General features: G+C 42.5%; 1 protein-coding gene across 1 annotated transcript in view; it reads left to right on the forward strand.

Annotated features, from left to right (window-relative positions):
• PDIA5 (protein disulfide isomerase family A member 5) overlaps positions 1-19,135 on the forward strand; it is a 1,081,671-nt gene that overhangs the window by 755,380 nt on the left and 307,156 nt on the right. The window contains exon 13 of the mRNA XM_078682031.1: positions 17,663-17,826. Coding sequence (XP_078538157.1) covers positions 17,663-17,826 — 164 coding nt within the window. The remainder of the gene's footprint in view (positions 1-17,662; positions 17,827-19,135) is intronic.

Below are 19,135 nucleotides of genomic sequence, written 5' to 3' on the forward strand. Positions count from 1 at the left end.
GGCAACTCGAGCTGTGGATTTTTTGTGCACCACATCCCTGCGGAGGGCTCACTGCATTTCTCTGGTATTTTCAGGTTCTTTTTGTGTTAAAAATATTTTATTGAATTTTCATCGTAAATACCAATAACAGACAATACAGAAATATTACTAAGCGAAAATACCTAATCAAAATGTAGAATTTACAATAACAGTTGAAATACATTAGGTAATGAAGTATAAATATACATTAAAGAAGGAATAAAAAACAAAAGCGTCCGCTGCTTGTACCCGTGAACAAGCAGCGGACGCTTCAAAAACGCATCGGGTGTAAGTTGCCAAATAAAGACTCACTAAGGAGCGATTATGGGCCTCAGCGTGTTGTTTATGGATTGAGTCAAACAACTGTCTTGTGGATTTATTGGGGGTGGCGAACCCCGCTGTGGCCCGCCGTGAGGAAGCAGGCGCTGGTCTTCTCTCGCCATTGGTTGTGGATATATATATTTATATATAATTTCATCATTTATAAATGGAGCTACTGTAACATACGATTAATATAATATGACTGTAAGAAGATGTAACAATTATAAATATACAATTATGAAGATAAATATAAATCAATAGGTAACCAAAAGGAATGAAAAATGTTGAAGTAATGATTAATCCCTTTCAGGGATAACTGAGCTCCTCTTCTTGTAAAAATGATCCACGACCACCTAGCACAAACTGATAATGATGAAATATCTTTCCAGCAAAAAGTAATGGATTTTAAAGCAGCAGAAATTAGGAAATTCAAAAGTTTACCTTCTATGTCAGTTAAATTTTGTAAAAGACCAACAGATTTACATATTAACAATTTGTAGTAAAGAACATCCTTCATATTCAATAACTTTTTTTTTATATCCCAAACATCAGACCAAAATTTAACAATTATGGGACAATCAAAAAGCATATCTTGTAACGGTATACAACCTTTACAAGGAAAGTTTTACAACGAACTACCATTACAACGCAACTTTTACAACGCAAACTATTACAACGCATTGCTCTGGGGGGCGCTCTAGGATAGACAATAGGTTAATTTACTATCCAATAACCTTCCCTACTATCCACGGGGACTGGAGTTGGAATAGTAAATTAAACTATTCACTATCCAGCGCCCAAAAGCATTATGCGTTGTAATGGTATGCGTTGTAAAACTTACGATGTAAAGGTAGGCGTTGTAAAAGTATGCATTGTAACGTCATACATCCCTTGTAACGATCCAGGATATAGTTTACAATGCCAACATGTTTCAGATTGTAAATGTATTGTGTAAATGTATTGGACTTGTAAAGCGCACGGCTGCCCGTAAGCGTCCCGGCGCTTGCTTAGGGAACCCGTCCTGGTATTCCGCTGTGAGAAACCCCGGCAGGGTATCCACAAGGTGAAAGCCAGGCATCCCGCCGCGAGGGGCCGTAGTGGAGATTAAGCAAGCTATTGCCCAGAGTCGCAGAGTGTGACCCCGTGAGTTGAGTAGGCACCAGAGCGAGAATTGTCGAGTCCGTGGAATTTTTGAGCCCGAGACCCACCAAGGCGGGGAATCGAACCCTGGTCCACGGTCGATCTCAGCTTCCGGGTCTGCCGCCTCTAACCACTGAGCCACGCTTCTCCACTATAAATTTAGCATGAAATAAACGTTCAGGGGTCCATAAACAATTGAATAAAATATAACAATTAGTTTGATAAAGAGAAACAGGTAGCCATCCTGAAATACTATAAAGCCAATTAATCTTCCAAGTATCATTAGACAAAGAAAGGGAAAGTTCAATATTCCAAAATACTGAGATTATATTTAAATTGTTTCCTATAGAATTTGAATTTTTTTTATATAAAAGAGAAACACCATGAGATGACGCGCAAATAGTTTGAGTACATATTACTGAATCTGCTTTAACATTAGATGGAATACCATGAGGGAAAGAGTCTAAAATTGAATTACACAAATACTCAAATTTAATAAAATCAGATTGAGCTAAACTAAATTTTGTTTGTAAAGCCTCAAAGGATACAAAAGCATTGTTGGAATAGACATCTTTAAGATAAAAAATACCAGCGTTAGTCCAAGAATTCCAGAAGTTAACATTTCTATACAATTTAATAACATTACTATGCCACAATGACAAGTCTTCAGTATTGAGCATAGGAGATAGAACAATTGAATCCAAATCATTAAAAATTACCTTAGTGGATTTCATAATAACAGATTAGACATGGTTAATAAAGAGGGCAATGGAAAAGGACTTACTATAGATTTCTCTATAAGAAGCCAAGTAGGAGGATTATTTAAAAAGGAAGAGTTAAACCATATGGAACTTTGTTTTAATTTAAATGCTTTGTGATATAGAAAAAAGTCAGGTAAGCCAAATCCTGCATTACATTATATATTTTTTGTTTTTTTTATAACTAATACAAGGTGACTTATTGTTCCAAAGAAATTTGGAAAGAAGTCTATCAACATCTTTACAAAATGTTAATGAAAATTGAGTAGGAGTCATAGCAAGGGTATAAAATGTGAGTAAGGTGGGGATCTCTGTGCAATTCCCGTCCTGAAGGAGTTTTTCACTCCGAAACATGTCCATGTAGACGCACTAATGAGGTTGATGTGCATAATTATACACTAACAACATATCACTGCATCCCTTTTAATACCAGCCCGGGGCTCAATAAAAGTCTATTTTTCACCCCACGTGCCAGGTATTTTTTAACTATCACCTTTCACTACTCCACCACTCACATCCATTACCCCACACACATAGTCCACATACAGTGCTCCCACGTAGTCGTTGGTCGCAGCACGCCGCATCCCGTAGAGGGGTGCGAAGACCCCGATGATGAAGCATGACACCAAGGGGCCTGTTGGTGTGTGAGGGGTATTTAAACAATACTTTGTGCTCCCCACCATAGTAGGGATCACCTCCACCGTCCAAGTGGATTCCAATCTTGTTTATGAAATAAACCTGGGGAGACTGAATCCACTTTTCTCTCCCTCCCTCTTTTGTTATTTATAAGTGAAGTTAAAGTGGCACTTTGTTCTATAACATGTAATAAGGCTCTTGTGTTATTTGCAGAGTATCTATTCTTCATAAAACCAGATTGATCTGGGTGTATAATAGAATCCAATACAGGAGCTAATCTAGAAGCAAGTATTTTAGCATATAATTTACAGTCTTGATTAACTAAAGATACAGGCCGATAATTTGAAACAAGAGTGGGATCTTTATCTGGTTTGGGGAGTACAACAATTAAAGCCTCAGTAAAAGAACCTGAGATAGTACCTGAAGAACCAAAAAACGTAAAAAGTTTAAATAAATAAGGTAGAAGTTGGGACTGAAATTCTTTATAAAAGTCAGCTGGGATACCGTCGGGACCAGGAGATTTATTTGTTTTAAGGAATTTTATGGCTGATAAAATTTCATCTGTAGTAACGGGTAAGTTCAGTCTAATTTTATTTGATTGTGAAATCTTGGGTAAGTTACATGTAGATAAAAAGGAGTCAAGTAGAGAGATATCTTGAAATTATGGCTTATTATATAGATTAAAGTAAAAATTCTTTACTGATATCATTGTGAGACAATGAAATTTTGCCATTAGGACCATGAATTAAAGTTATTTGAGTCTTATTTTTTTTATACGTAGATAATTAGCTAAAAGTTTCCCAGATCTGTTGGGAGCTTAAGAATTAGAGATTTGGATGCCAGCTCTTTTACTAAGGATTGAGTTAAATTCATATCGAGTTTCTTTAGTGTAACTCTATACTGAGGATCATCGGACGTAATAAAAAGTCTCTCAAATTTTGCAATTTGCTTTTCCAAATTTTTGATATTTGCATTAAAAGTTTTATTTTCGTAGGCCATAATAGAGATAGTTACACCCCTAATGTAAGCTTTAAAAGCGTCACATCTGTTGACCATAGAAGTGGAACCTTCAGGGTTGAGTAAAAATACTCTTGAATTGCATTTAATAGTTTTGGTTTATTATGTTCATTAAGAACAATTACCGTATTCATTCGTCATCTAGATTGTTTAGTAAAAGTTTCATTTAAATTCAAAACAAAAGAAATCAAGGCATGGTCTGAAATATCAATATTACCAATCTTAGGAGTTATAACAGATTGGATTAATTGCATGGAAACTAATAGATAATCAATCCTAGAATGTGAATTATGTGGGTTGGAAAAGAATGTAAATCATTTTTCTGTAGGGAAATGCCATCCCCAAATGTCAACCAACTTAGCGGTTTGAATACATTATTTAAAAGCATGAAACACCTTAGGAGGGCAATATTTAGTACTAGATAGTCTATCTAATAATGGGTCCGCAATAACATTAAAATCACCTCCAACAATTAAAGGAACTTTACCCAACTTCAGAACCTCTGTAGTAATATTAGACCAAAAAACAGGGTCATCCTCAGTTGGGCCATAAACATTAAGTAAAATCATGACTGAATCATGAACTTTAATGTTAACTATGATATATCTCCCATCTTTGAATCCCTGCCCGCTTAAAGTCCTGAAGTACTGCCGGGATGCAGTTACTCTCCCCCTCATGAATGTCATGAATCGTGCGATCTCGGAGGGAGTATTTCCATCTTCTTGGAAGATGGCGGTTGTTAAACCCCTTCTCAAGAAGCCCACTTTAGATCCAGGGGTCTTGAAAAACGTCTGCGCTATCTCACTCCTCCCTGCCCTGGCAAAGATGTTGGAATCCCATCTTAATCGACATCTTAGCTCCTTTCTTGGGGACTCGGCCCTTCTTGATATCTCCCAGCATGGCTTTAGGAGATCTCCTAGTACGGAGACCACCCTTACGACAGTTGTTAACAACATCCGCTACCAGGTCGATAAGGGCCATACTGCTCTCCTGGTCCTGTTAGACCTGACGGCGGCTTTTGACACCCTATCTCCTTCTATCCTGGTCTCCCGCCTCAGGGATATAGGGGTTGGAGGTCCTGCCCTGAGCCTCCTGTCTTCCTTTCTTAATGAAAGAGAACAGAGGGTGAAGCTGGGCCTGTTTCTCTCTGCCCCTAAGCCTGTGTATTGTGGGGTCCCCCAGGGCTCCTCGCTGAGCCCTACATTATTTAACATCTATGTGGCCCCACTTGCCAGGATAGTTAGATCTTTTGGGCTGGAAGTACTGTCGTATGCTGATGACACCCAAATAATGGTCTCTCTCACGCAGCCTGTGAAGGACTCTGCTTTGAATTTTAGGAACTGCATGGAGGCGGTGTCTCAGTGGATGATACATAACTTCCTGAAACTGAACAGAGAGAAAACGGAGGTGTTGATCTTCGGGAGCAGTCAGGATATTTGGTCTAACGACTGGTGGCCGGCCTCTCTCGGGGACTGGCCTCCCCCCCGTCAGTTTGCTAAGAACCTAGGGGTGCTGATTACTCTCTTTTGACCGCCAGGTCAGTAGCACCGTCTCCACCTGTTGTGGTATCATCAGGGTTCTTAGAAAAATTGCCCACTACCTGTCTCCTGATGCCCGGAAACAGGCCACTGTGGCATTAGTTTCCGCAAGACTGGACTACTGTAATGCCCTCTATGTGGGCATAAATAAGAGTCTCATCCATCGCCTCCAGATGGTTCAGAACGCGGCTGCAAAGATGGTTCTCAACCTACTCAGACTTGCCTCGGCAGCCCGTAGAAGCCTACACTGGCTTCTTATTCAGTCTAGGTTTTCTTTTAAGATTCTTTGTCCTGCCCATGGGGCCTTCTATGGTACAGGTGCTGAGGTCTCAGGTCACTTATTCATCTACACGCTCCTAGCCGATCCCTTCGCTCCTCTAACAAAAATCTTCTTGAGGTACCTAGGTTCGTAAAGGCTAAATGGGTATGTAGAGCTTTTTCCATGGTTGCACCTAGATTATGGAACTCTCTCCCCCCTGAGCTCCTGAGACAACCCTCTCTTGCTCTGTTTCGCAAAGCATTGAAAACCTGGCTTTTCTCTGAAGTGTATCTGTAAGAACTTCTCTGGTTACTACACTTTACGTGACCTGCTTATGCGCCTTGATGCCCTTGGGCTAAGTTGCGCTTTAGAAGAATCCTTTCATTCATTCATTCATTCATTCATCAGCATCCGAAGTTTCACTCATAACTTGGCAATGTAGTTTTTTTGCAACAAAATAGTCACTCCATTTTTTTTGCCATTAGCAGGCGAAGAAACAATAGTATCCACCCATTTTTCTTCATATAATTTAAGATGTCATCTATATGAGTCTCTTGAACAAAACCAATATCAGCCTTACAACTACCTAAATAATCTAACATTTTTGTATGCTTAACTGGATGACGCAATCCTTTAACATTTAATGAGACAACTTTAATATTGTGAACATTAGCCATAATGAAAATAGATAGAAAAAGTAATGAAGAATAGGAAAAGAAGATATAGGGAAATAATATAAAAAGTAGTAGCTCCAGAACTAGTAAAAAGACAGGAAGAAATTAAAACAAGGAAAAAACGACAAATAAAGTACATAAATATCAAGAATGAAACGCACACACGTTTTACAAGCATGACCAGAACCGTTGGAGACCTATATAAGAATAGGACATTAATTTGTGAGGAAATACATAGTTAGCTGAAATCAAGTATTAGTCATGAGTATCCATGGAGTGCTGTGAATGCTGATCCAAAAATTGTCTTAATTCATCAGGACGATGAAAAGATTTTGAAAGATTGTCTTTCCAGATACGCATTGTTGAAGGATCAAAATGTCCATATTTGAAACCAAGACTTCCTAGGTATGGACGAAGAGCAGTGAATTCTTTGCAAATTGTAACTGTCTCCTTAGCAAAGTCTTGATGAATAAATATTTTATTCCCATTGACCATCAAAGAAGGGATTTCTCGTGCTGCTTTTCGAATCCAAACCAGGTGGTGATGTCGGAGAACTTTGAATATCATTTGTCAAGGTTTAGTGTGTTGAGGATTGTGATGGAAAGGAATCCTGTGGGCCTTGTCAATCTAACATTTTTCTGGAAATGAATGTTTAGAAGGCCAGAAATCAGATTTTCCAAATATAATCTGCAGTTGTACCCTCAACATCCTCAGGCAAATTAAAAATGCGTGGATTACATTGTCTGTTGCGATTTTCGATTTCTAAAAGTCTCGTAATCATAGATGTAATTTTCGCTACAAGTAGGGTAAAAGATTCTAGCTTAGTCTTAGTGTCTTGTATTTTAATTGAGTTATCAGAGATTTTCATTGACAAACTCGCCATTTTGTTTTGGACATTTTTAATCTCCGAGGCAATAGAATCTGTGTTGATACGAAGAGCTTGAATTTCCTCTAATATTAATGATAATGAAGGTTCTGATGACTCCACCACTTTAGATTTAATTGGCGGAGGCGAGATCTGCTGTCGCCTTTTATTATGAATAGTATTTATATTATCCATTTTCTTATAGTAAGAAGCAAAATTCGTAAAAAAATAGAAAGAATGGATGGAAATATAAAGGTAGCAGTGAAGAAATCCTTAATATGGCTGGTACAGCAGCTTAAATGGGCTGAGGGAGTGGCTAGGCACAAGCCAGGCCCTTTCCTGAATGAATACTCCGCCCCCCTGACTAACAAGCCTGGCTGTAGCTGAACGCAAAGCTGGAAGCAGGCTGGAGGAGAAAAACACCACTTTCGCCGGTCAGAAGTGCAGAACACCACAGCACTCCACAGGTACCTTCTTTATCAATGCAGCAACCTCATTTATTTCACAATTTTGACAGAAAATCGTCATAAAAACGGGCGAGAAAGCGCCGGAGCTCACCGGGAGGCGGCCATTTTGTATCGCACGCTCGCGCGTCTCATCTTTTCAGGTTCGGTAAAATTCCCAAAACTAAATTTCTCCACCAAAGAATCTTCTCCAGATTTACATGCTTGCCTGTCCCTTCCATTCACTGAAGAATCCTCATCTCTTCTGCCTAAGCGCCTGCCATCTGCAAAGAATGTTCACATGCCTCTTGCCTCATGCCATCTCAGCTCAATTTGATTACTCACAGTTTCTACGCTGCAGTAGAATCAGAGTTTCATTAATGAAACCAAACCACAAGTTATCCATAAACTAGCAACCTTGGAGATAAAATACAAGAAGATCCCTTTATTTCTGAACTGGTGCCCTTGTTGCAGGGATTCTGCTCAGACACAGAACTGTGCACAGAGACCCAGGATCTCAGTGAATTGTGATGGACCAAAAAACTCACCTCAGTACCTAGAAACCCTAACCGACTAGCATCAGTGTCACATTAGCTCTTTGTCCTATATCAAAGGAACCAATGATTAGACAACCCAGAACATGCAACTTAGGTTATACTCCGGAATGGTGGGAATAAAGAACACTCTGTTTGTTTGTTATTCTCATACCAGTCCACAAAATGGGTATAAAAGAGACACTGTAAAGTTTAAAATGTTTATTTTTTACGTCGTGCTCTAAGATGCAGTATTTTTACGAGCATAAGCAGGCATATGAATAAAAATAATACAAGCAGCATTGTTACAATTCCATAAAACACAAAAGGGAAATCATGTTATAATGATGGTGGGAACAGGTCCTATAGTGCCTTGTATGCCACTCCCCTAGCTAGGAACTATGTTTTATAAAATGCAGAAGATATCTTAGGCTTTTGTGGGGGACCCCATACCTCTAGGATCAGCAGGAGTGTATCACATCAGGATCTGCAAAAGCTCTCTGTCTCTCTGGAAACGGAATTCTTCCAAGTGTGTAAAATCATGTATGCAGGGCCATATTAAAGGCGCCAGAATTCCAGTTAACTGCAGCTGCGTGTATGTTGTGGCCAAGTGTGAGCCGATCGGCCCGAAAGCAGCTAAACATTGTTATGATAACCTTGGAGGCTTCACCACTCACTGTGCAGACTAAGGCCGCGGTGTAAGTCTAGGGATGTTGAAAACAAGCCCTTCTCATGTGAAGATATTCACAAATTCAAAACTGGCAATAACAGCTACCTGCGGTGTTGTGTGCAAAAGCGGCAAAATTGCGTTTAAACTTCTAATAAGCTTATGCTACCGCAACAATGAGCGCAAGCAGAGGTCTGCCCTCACTACACCGTGTGAATTTGGGGAGAGGGTAAGGCTCCTGCTTGATTTTAAAGAGCAAGGGTTGGTCTGTGTTAGAAATGGAGGTTGCTAATTGGCAGAGGTAGGTACCTTTGTCCAAATAGGGGTCTTTGCTTGTAGTCAGGGTAAGGGGGATACAGTTCTAAAATAACCCCTGCTCACCACATTGGTAGCTTGGCACGAGCAGACAGGCTTATCTCTGAAGTAGCGTGTAAAGCATTTGTGAGCACATACAGTAATACAGTGAAAACACTACAAATGGACACCAGTTTAGAAAAATGAGTATTCTTTATCTAAACCAAAACAAGACCAAACGACAAATATCCACAATACAGGTATCAAGGTATCTTCAGAAATAGGTTATTCACTCAAATAAAGCTTGTAGCAACAAATAACTCTGCCTGGAGTTATTACGATGACGTGACAGATGAAAATCCCAAAGAACTGCGCCAACTGCAAGGGGCGCGGCATCGGGCCCGGAGTCAAGCAGACCCACAAAGAACAGTACCTTGGAATTGATGAAAGCAAAGACTGTGCACGTCGTCGGGGAGGTGATGCTTCGTTGGCGCTTGCAGTGTTGGTTCCTTACGACCCCAGGGGAGGTGATGCCTCTGTTCCTTACTGCAGAGCAGGAGAGGTGAGATATCGGTTCCTTACTGTGTCGGAGAGGTGACGTCACCACAAATGGAGGCCAGGCGGCAGTTCTTTACGACGGTACGATGTTGATGGATTAGGGAGTCACCCATGTCGAAGTTCGGCTCCACGTTGATGAAGCACTGGCATACTGAAGTCGGGACTGTGGTGCGAGTCGGGATGGTGCGTTGTGGCCGTCACGAGCGGTGTCCGCGGCTGTTAACCTCCAAGTCCTCGGGATCAGCCGGCTGATGTAATAAGGCCACCTCCTGATCTATCCGAACCCAGAAAGCTATTATAGCCTGGGCCCAAGAAGGATCAAGTGAGGGCAAGAGAACAAAATAATAAACCGGAAGGGAAGGATGGGAACAGCAGGGAGGGAGAACTGTAATGACAAGAAAAGAGAAAAGAGTGATTGTCTCAATTCTTGATGTATACAACACAACAATGCTCAAGGAATCAATGTGCCCTATACCTGTAAATTAACTAAGAATAGGCCCTGTAGATACTTCTCTTTCCCCTCTATCTGGTCCGAGAAACAGGTTTGAAACATAGATAACACCACCTGTAATACACAATCATATGGGGGGTTTAAATCGGGGTAACACTATCCTGACAAGCATGTATGAGGATTTACTCAGTACCTACCATGCTACTCTGATGGAGTCAATTAAGGTTCCATATCCTAGTTGCACTGACCAAACACAACAGTACCACGTAACGAAAACAAATGATGAATTTAACGGGTTACGTCACCCAAAGTAAAGTAAAGGCTACAGTACCTGATATGTTGGCTCAAATCTGTATAAACAGTAGCGTGGTGCACCCTGCATGAGCCGGTGCAAGAAGGCTCTGCCAACAGGGGCACCGTAAGTAAGGAACAAAGAAACGGAGCGCACCCTGCACGAGCCGGTGCAAGAAGGCTCAGCCAACAGGGGCGCAAAATGGAAAGAAACCAAACGAGGCGTTCCCCGCATGAGCCGGTGCAAGAAGGCTCTGCCAACGGGGACGCCAAGGGAAACAAATGACGGAAGACACTTAGCGCACCCTGCACGAGCCGGTGAAAGAAGGCTCAGCCAACAGGGGCGCTGATGATTAGTTCAAGAAAGCGAAACAAAGGAAGCACCTTGTTACCTTCACAAGGTGCGACGGAATATCGTTCTCTGTCTCTTCCCTGCACCCGCGCACACTAAGCAAGCGTGCAGGATCACAGAACTATCCAACAGCAAAGAACACCGCCTCACATGAATGAGTCGTCCGAAGAAAGACTCCGCCTCTGCAACAAACCACGAGGCTGTGATGAGCTAACGGCAAATAAACTCCAGGTGCAAAACAGGAACTCCAAGACACGAAACACACCTCTCCCGGTCCGGAACCAGAATATCCGACGTCCAGCGTTGTCAACTTCCTCCTTTTATTCTCCGCCCACGACGCCAAGGATTCTGGGAATTGTAGTCTTTGCGAGCATAATTGCTTATACCGGCGCTCTTTCAGGGTGCATATATGCATATGACAGCGGCAGGCAGCAGCCTTGATGACAGCTTCAGAGTCGATGCGGCAGGTTACGGTGTCACTCACTGGTGTCAGTGTTGCAATTTCAGTTTCAGTTGCAGTTGCAGAGAGACAGAAGGGAGGAAGTCTTTGTGTCCCTGAGACTTCAGAACAGGAGGCAAGGTCAGTTTGTTTCAAGCCCTTGGAGATCTTCCTCAAGATGACAAAGCAAACAGCAAAGTCCTTTTCTCCTTTCCTTGACAGCAAGCAGCCACTGCAGGCCAACCCCAGACAGCAAACAGCACAGGGGCAGTATTCCTCCTCAGCTTATCCGGCTCTTCTCCTTGGCAAAGGTTCTTCTTGATTTCCCACATGTGATCTAAAAGTCTGGGCCCCACTTTTTATACAGACAAATCCTTTGTTCTCTGAAGGCAGAGTGTGTCTGTACCCATCCAAAACCAGTTCTGTCCTCACTGGTGCAGCTTCCTGGCAGGAGGCGGAGACAGCATTGTTGAAGGCCAGGCCCATTCAGGTGAAAAGGAAATCTCCTCCCCCTACTCTAAATGCAGCCCAGGTCCATTCAGCCCAGCCCGGACTCATCAGACTTCTGGAGCCACAGCCCATCTCCAGCCCCTGTCATCCAAAAGCCAGACATGCAATACACAAACCTTGCAGAGGCACACTGGATTGTTAGGCAAGAAAATACCTACTTTCTAAAAGTGGTACTTTCAAACATAGAATGAAAAAATCACCCTCACAAAAAGATGCGCTTTAACATTCTGAGTTCGGGCATACTTAAACTTTATTTTTCTACCTTGTTCCCAGGGCCAGTTATGTTTATAAGATGTTATAAACAAACTCCCTATTCTGTCCCTTTTTTTAAAATCATATTTTATTATGGTTGGTTCACATCCATTACAACATACAACTTGTCTTCATATCAACATTTACTGGTGCTTTGCCTACTTCCTATTCAGTCCTATGGGAACAGGTAGCCTTGCAATAGTGAAAAAAGAAATTAGCAGTAATTCACTATCAGGACATGCCACACACATCAGGGCATGCTTTACCTTTCACATACAATGCACCCTGCCTACAGGGGCACGTTGGGCCTACCTTAGGGGTGACTAACATGTAGAAAAGGGAAGGTTTAGGGACAGGCAAGTGTGTGCACTTGTCAAGTTCACATGGCAGTCCCAGGCTGCACACAGGCTCTGCAATGGCAGGCCAGAGTTACATTTTACAGGCTGCTTCTGTTGGTGGCACAATCAGTGCTGCAGCCCACTAGCAGCATTTGATTTACAGGCCCTGGGCACACACAGTGCACTATACTAGGGTTTGACAAGTAAATCAGATATGCCAATCATGGAATCACTAATCCATAATAACAATTTACACAGAGAACATATGCACTTTAACACTGATCAATAGTGGTAAAGTGCCCAGAGTCAGTCACAAAACCAACAAAAACAGGTCAGAAACAATACAGGAGGAAGGCACAAAGTTCTGAGATGACCCTGCAAAAAGGGCCCAGTCCAACAGTCTGCCACCTAGTTAAATGAGGATCTAGTATTAAAGTAACTTGCTTCTTTTTAGCCAGGTGAAGGAAGTCATAGTTTTAACCTGGGTAAAGAGTGAGGGAAAAAAGGTGAATGTATAACATTTACTATGTAGCAATGAGTGTCTCATAATTCTTTGTGCTCCAGAACTGTATATTCCATTGATATCGTAACTTTGGCCCTCCTACACCCACTGAAACCATACTACCCTGAAAAGGGCAGTTTTATTACACAGCCTTTCCCCATAGGGTGTGCCTGATGAGTCACACTCTCCCTCCTTTCATAGTGTATGTTATGTTTCCTCTTGTCTTCTGTATAGTAATATTATTGTTGATAGATGCAGTCATGGCATTCAGGATTGGGAGTTGGTTAGAAACATTTTTATTGGGTTGCTTGTTCATATGCTGTATGACACAGGCTTAATAAAAAAAGGCTGAATGTATAGCTGTTTCACATGAAATATTGCCTCTGTTAGCTGAAATCTCTAGCCTAGCGATAAATGACACAGAAATAATGATAGCACTAGCACCATTCTTTGACACATTTTGGAAACACTTAAATGATGGTCAGGATATTGTGGATATCAAAGTAGTTCTTAGCTCGCTTGTAATAAGGGTTATTGTGTGTTGACGAAATTGTACCTGTTTTAATATACCTGATATAAAAATGTAAGAAAGGAGACACGGGCTTGAGGTCAATTTTTGCAATCTCGCTACAAAGAGCATTGTAACCGATACTTTGACGTGTGCTTGGTATGGACTTTGGGTCTACCCACTTGCTCATTGTTGGATAGCTTCATTTACCTATTTCCATTCCCAGCTTTTGATACAAGGGCTTTTCTCCCTATTCTTCTGTTTGTTGTGCCCCAGGAACATTTAGGTTTTAGCCTGTTTTTGATTGCTTTGTCTATGCTTCCATTTTTGGCGTCAGGGAAGTGTTTTTCTTTATGCAAATTCCCCTGGCATTTCTTCTTAAGCACTTAATGTGATTACATGTCCTGCTCCTTTCCCTGTCTGACTCTATTTCCCTCTCCCAGCCTCTTGCTTTGCCTAATCCTGCCTTCTCAGTCATCCTGGGTGCACCTGCCTCCATATCACATTCTCCCCTCTCTCACTCCATCCCTCCACCTACCCTCCTAATCGGTCAAAACTCAGCATTGCAGGCACTCAGAGGCTCTCTACCTCTGCCCCTTTACATCACTCTCTCCTCCCACACCCCCCTCTCTCTCCTTCCTGCCTGCAGATTGCTGCTGCTAGATTTGGCCAAACTCATTTTAGCTGAAAATATTCACACAAATCACTTGCATTGGACCTGACCCTTTTTTGCGGGGTAACCCCCTGATTTTTGCCTTCTGTTATTTTGCCTTCTGTTACTGACCCTGTTTTTGTTGGCACTGGGGCTCTGTGCACTCTTACCCTTCTTCCCCCAACGTTGTAAAATTGGACTGCACCTAATTGGCATGTTTAATTAACTTGCATGTCCCCAGTAAATGGTGTTACATGTACTCAGGGCCTGTAAAGTAACTGCTACTAGTGGGCATGCAGCACTCATTGTGCCACCCACTAAGTAGACTTTTAAAATATGTCTCAGTCCTGCCACTGCAGCTTGAAGTGCAGTTCTAAACTGTCATTTCGACCTGGCAAAATAAACCTTTTGCCAGTCCTAAACCTTCCTTTTTGTTACATATAAATAACCCCTAAGGTAGGCCCTAAAGGCTCATAGGGCAGGTTACATTGTATTTATGTTTTAATTGTTTAATTAGCTTAAAGGCATGTAAATATATCCCTGACTCGGTGTCAACATTCCCCCTTGTCAGGCGCATTGCAATATTTCAAATATCCAAATGAACTTATGGAAAGTAAAGAACTCCCACCTGCTCTGACTCCCCCCCCCCACCCTCCCCTGGGTGCCTGCTTGCTTCGGGTTCAAGAAAGATTTAAGTATCTTCTGCTGCTGTTGCTTCACTGTGGGTGGGTTCGGACTGGGGAATTCTCTTCAGCCTCAACACTCTAAGATATCGGGGCATGTGATCATCCCCTGGACTCAGAGCCGAGGACAGGTGTTCCATACCCAGTAGGCCCCGGATCCTGTGCAGCTAGTCTGACCTGTGTGGTAGTCTATCAGTGCCCCAGCATGCTAGGATTGCTTAATGCGCCATTCGGAGTGCTAATGTAATGTGCCAACCTCGTCGGGTTTGAAGTGGGTACGTGAGTGGATCCAGAAGTCCTAGCACCATGTGGGAGGGAAATCTAGGAAGTTGCGTGTAGAAGTATGTGTCAATGTCTGTAAGTACCTCCTTCCAGAACCGTGCCAACTTTGTACAATCCCACAGTATATGTGTGAGTGTGCCACTTCCTGTGAGACACCTCCAGCATTTACCGTCCCTAGAAGGATCAATTTGATGGAGGCGGGCTGGAGTCAAGTACCAGTACGTGGCTATTTTCACCACCGTTTCGGCACTTGCTGTATTAAGTGTTGTACGCCGTGCTCTGTGGTAAATATCTCCCCACTCTTTTGGGGGTTAGTTCCCTGCCCAGCTCTCCCATCTCTGTTGAGATGCAGACTTTCCCCACTAGCCCAGGGCCTAGAAGCATTTTATAAAGGTCCAACACTAAACATTTGTCCGAGGTCCTACTAAGGAGCCACTTCTCGTATGTAGTGCGATGCCTTTGTGCTGCTTCTCTAGTTCCACTGCCTAGACCCCAGTGCCTGACTTGGGCATATAGGAATCTCCCGGTTTCCGGTAGTAACCCTTCCCTCCTCAGTGAGCTAAACGGGATGGGCCCGTTAACATCTAAAAGATGTCCTATGGATCTGCACCCCTCCTGTTGCCAGGCCCTGAATTCCTGTTGCTCCATCCCTGGTGTAAAAGCCAAGTTCCCCACGATAGGAGTCAGTGGAGATGGCTGCGTCGTTAGCCTCATCGATACCCCCACTGAGTCCCAAACCCTGAGCATAGGAGCCGCCACTGCCAAGGAATATAAACCAGGCATGCAGTTCATTTTACCCAAAAAGGGGATTTTCCACAAAGAGGTACCTGCCAGGGGCCTTGCCATAAACAGCCCAGCCTTCTCCAATTCGGGTCTAGACCATTCGACCAGGAATCAAAGCTGCTCTGCTTGAAATTAAGTGACTATGGATGGAATCCCCAGGCCAGTACATTGTATTTAAAAGGCAGAACATGTATATTTAAGTTGTTCATGTCCTGATAGTGAAACACCCCTAAACTCGTTAACACTATGGTACCTTATTGTGTTTTATAAGCGCTACCTCCAGATTGGGAGCAGAGATAAGCTGTTTCCACTTGAATTGTAATTTAAAATCCTCTTTAATGGTGAAGTCGAATCTTAAGCTACAATTCTGAAAATGACACTTCTACAAAGTTGTCATTTTGTTGCCTTTATCATTTGTATCTTCTCTGTATCCGGGGTCCATGACTGCGAATTGTTCTGTTAGTGATGTTTGTGTATTGCTTCCAGACAGTATCCCAAATGGGTGGTTAGGTGTGGGCAGAATGCGCGATCCTGGCGAAGGGGCTGTACCTAGCCCCACTGACCCTTCAAATGGCTTTGCCTCCTGTACACACAGAGGAATCTGAAACCAGGCAAGCCCTGCCCTTTGTCACTCCCAGGCAGTTTGGAACCTTGACAGGGGAATACCTTTCCAGGACCAGATGTGGGGGTAGGATGGGAGCCTCCTCCCACACAAAGTCTGGAATCTGGTATAAATATCATCAGAACTTTCCTGGACCTATGGAAGTTACAGAATGGGGAAAGCCCTGTTGCCAGAGGACCCCCAATGCTGTCTAAGAAGGAGGATTGGACCTGCTTGCCTTTCCTGGCTACACAGAGTGGCTCCAAAACTCAGTTGGCTGGCCTCCTGTGTGTGCTATAGGGACACAACAAACTTAAGAGTTCTCCCTGCAACTGCCCAGCTGACCGTGAAATGGTCTGTTGGCAGTGAAACTCTGTCACCCCTGGCAATCGCCAATGAGAAGCTGAGGTGAGACCAGCTCTTCACGCCTACAGTAACGGTCCACGGCAATCGTCAAAGCCAGACCTACAGCAACGACAGTCCTCCAATGACGCAGCCTCTTCCAATATGAACAGAACTCTTCACGTCGGGCTTAGAATGTAACTTTTCAGCTGGACTAACCTGGTCCTTGTACGCGACCTACGAAGATTCCATCGAGGTAAGCCTAAACTTGTGACTTTCTTCCAGTCTACTCAGATCAGATGACCACGAATAGTGCTTTGTGCATGTAGGTGCTGTTTTTATACAGAAGAAGAATAATTAAATTGCATATCTCCAGTTCTACTGATTGGATTTTGGTTATTCTGGTATCATTTCACCAATTAAAATATACTCTATTTCCTAAATTGGTTTTGGGATTTTTCTTGTGTTGTGTTTTTACTTTGTTACTGCTTGTGTGTTGCATATATACCGTGCAAATTGCCTTTAAGATAAGGATGGTTGGTTTTGTCCCAGGCTGTACCAGAGGGTTAAGCTCTGGTTAATTTAGTGACTTTGTTTGGTTCACCCTGACTAGGAGTGTGGTTATGGCTTCCACCCTCCTCAGCCAATAACCCGATTTCTTACTACTTGCTTCCACACATGCTCAGCTAGGTGTAAGAGGATGGTGCTATCTACTTGTTTTGAGATGACCTGTGAACTGAGGTGTTATAGTTGCTCCATATTCAGCAAATTCAACTTTGTTATTGCAGTTACATTCTCTTGGATTAAGGATCAAAGTACATATGCGTTTGTATGTATTGTGAATGTCATTGCTTTAGTATTTTACGACAGAAACAATGCTGTAGGACTGTTTGGCAATTATGGAATGTCTCAATGTTTTGCTAAGAGTAAGGTTTGTTGCCCCCCCCCCCTCCAGGTTCATGGAGCATTGGCAGCAGTTGATGCCACTGTGCACAGAGGGCTGGCTGAGAGATTTCACATCACTGGGTTTCCCACTGTGAAATACTTTGAGGATGGAGAAGAGAAGTACACATTGCCGAACCTCAGGACACAGAAGAAGATTGTTGAGTGGCTGATGAAGTAAGTTTAATGGGACTCTTGTTGGAAGCCATATCTTGGCTCAACTGTCAACTTCCAATTCTTGTAGGAACGGATGTATATTTGAGGCTTTGTGTTCCAAGTAAAACCATAAATGAAGGAAAAAATGTCAGAGTGGAAATGATCATAAAAATTTGATTTTTTTATGCTTCAGGTGGACATGTTATTTTCATTATAGATTTCCTTGTGCTTACCACTTGTATGCACCGTTAAGAGAAGCCTCAACTTTAATGTAATTTGGGAAATTCTCATATTTACAATGAGCATGTTAGTAACTGTGATTACTTTTAATTGTGTGGAATTGTTTAACATGGTTGGGGGTGCAGAAATGCAGGGGACACGGGTGCCAGCACCCTCTGTGGGACGGGACTCGAGATCCAGAAATATTTTAGCTAAGGGGCTTATGAAAGCGCACCAAAAGCCTGGGTTTTGCTCTGGAGCAAAGGCACCAGCAGTGAGAATTTTAACTTTTCATTCAGAAACGTCCTGTTGCTGCTCAACGAAGTAGCGTGACCCCAGAAGGTTGGTGTTGTAGGTAGCTCTTTAACATAGGCTCCACACTACATGGGGATTTGACTGGTGGCAGTAAAGTTTTCAGGAAGCCCCACTGTTCCAGAGGAGTGTGCTTATTTGCCCATTAGCACTGAGACTCTGGCATCTGCAAGTGTAATCTCCTCCCATCACAGCTTTACTAATTAACCTTTAGTTGGTTCCAAAATGAAGGCTGAAAAATACACAAGTTGCAATTACATTTAAAAAAAAAACTGTTTACATAGTTATGTGCCCCCTTGTCCTGTATGGTACTTTACCACTCCTTACTTTTCAGGCACCAGCATGCTGCACTTTGGTACATTGTTTTACATTGCGAGTAGGAAGTGAAGAGCACAGCATTACTTTGCTACAGTGTTATCTGAAGGAGGTATACAATTACTTGGAATGTTTGTTCTTAAATATAAATTAAATGTAAAATATTTTAAATGAAAACCAGCATTGACAATGCCATTTGGTTTGAATTTTGTGAGTGAATCGTGAAAATGTTGTACTAAACTTTGCTAACAGGCAATGCAAGTATAGCAGGGGCAGCAGCAGGCCACGCTTTTCTATATCAACACAAAAGTTAGGCACTGATATTTGCGGCTGGATAAATTTGGTCTTTATGCGGCAGGCGGATTGCGGTGCACATCTGAACCACTTTTTGCTTCCCTGGAGAACCGCCTAAACCAACTGAAATCTGTCTATTTTTCTGGTTCACCTGCAGAGCGGATTAGGTAGGTTTTGGTAATCTACTCTC

This window comes from Lissotriton helveticus, chromosome 3_1 (genome assembly GCF_964261635.1).
Source record: "Lissotriton helveticus chromosome 3_1, aLisHel1.1, whole genome shotgun sequence".
Classification (NCBI taxonomy): domain Eukaryota; kingdom Metazoa; phylum Chordata; class Amphibia; order Caudata; family Salamandridae; genus Lissotriton; species Lissotriton helveticus.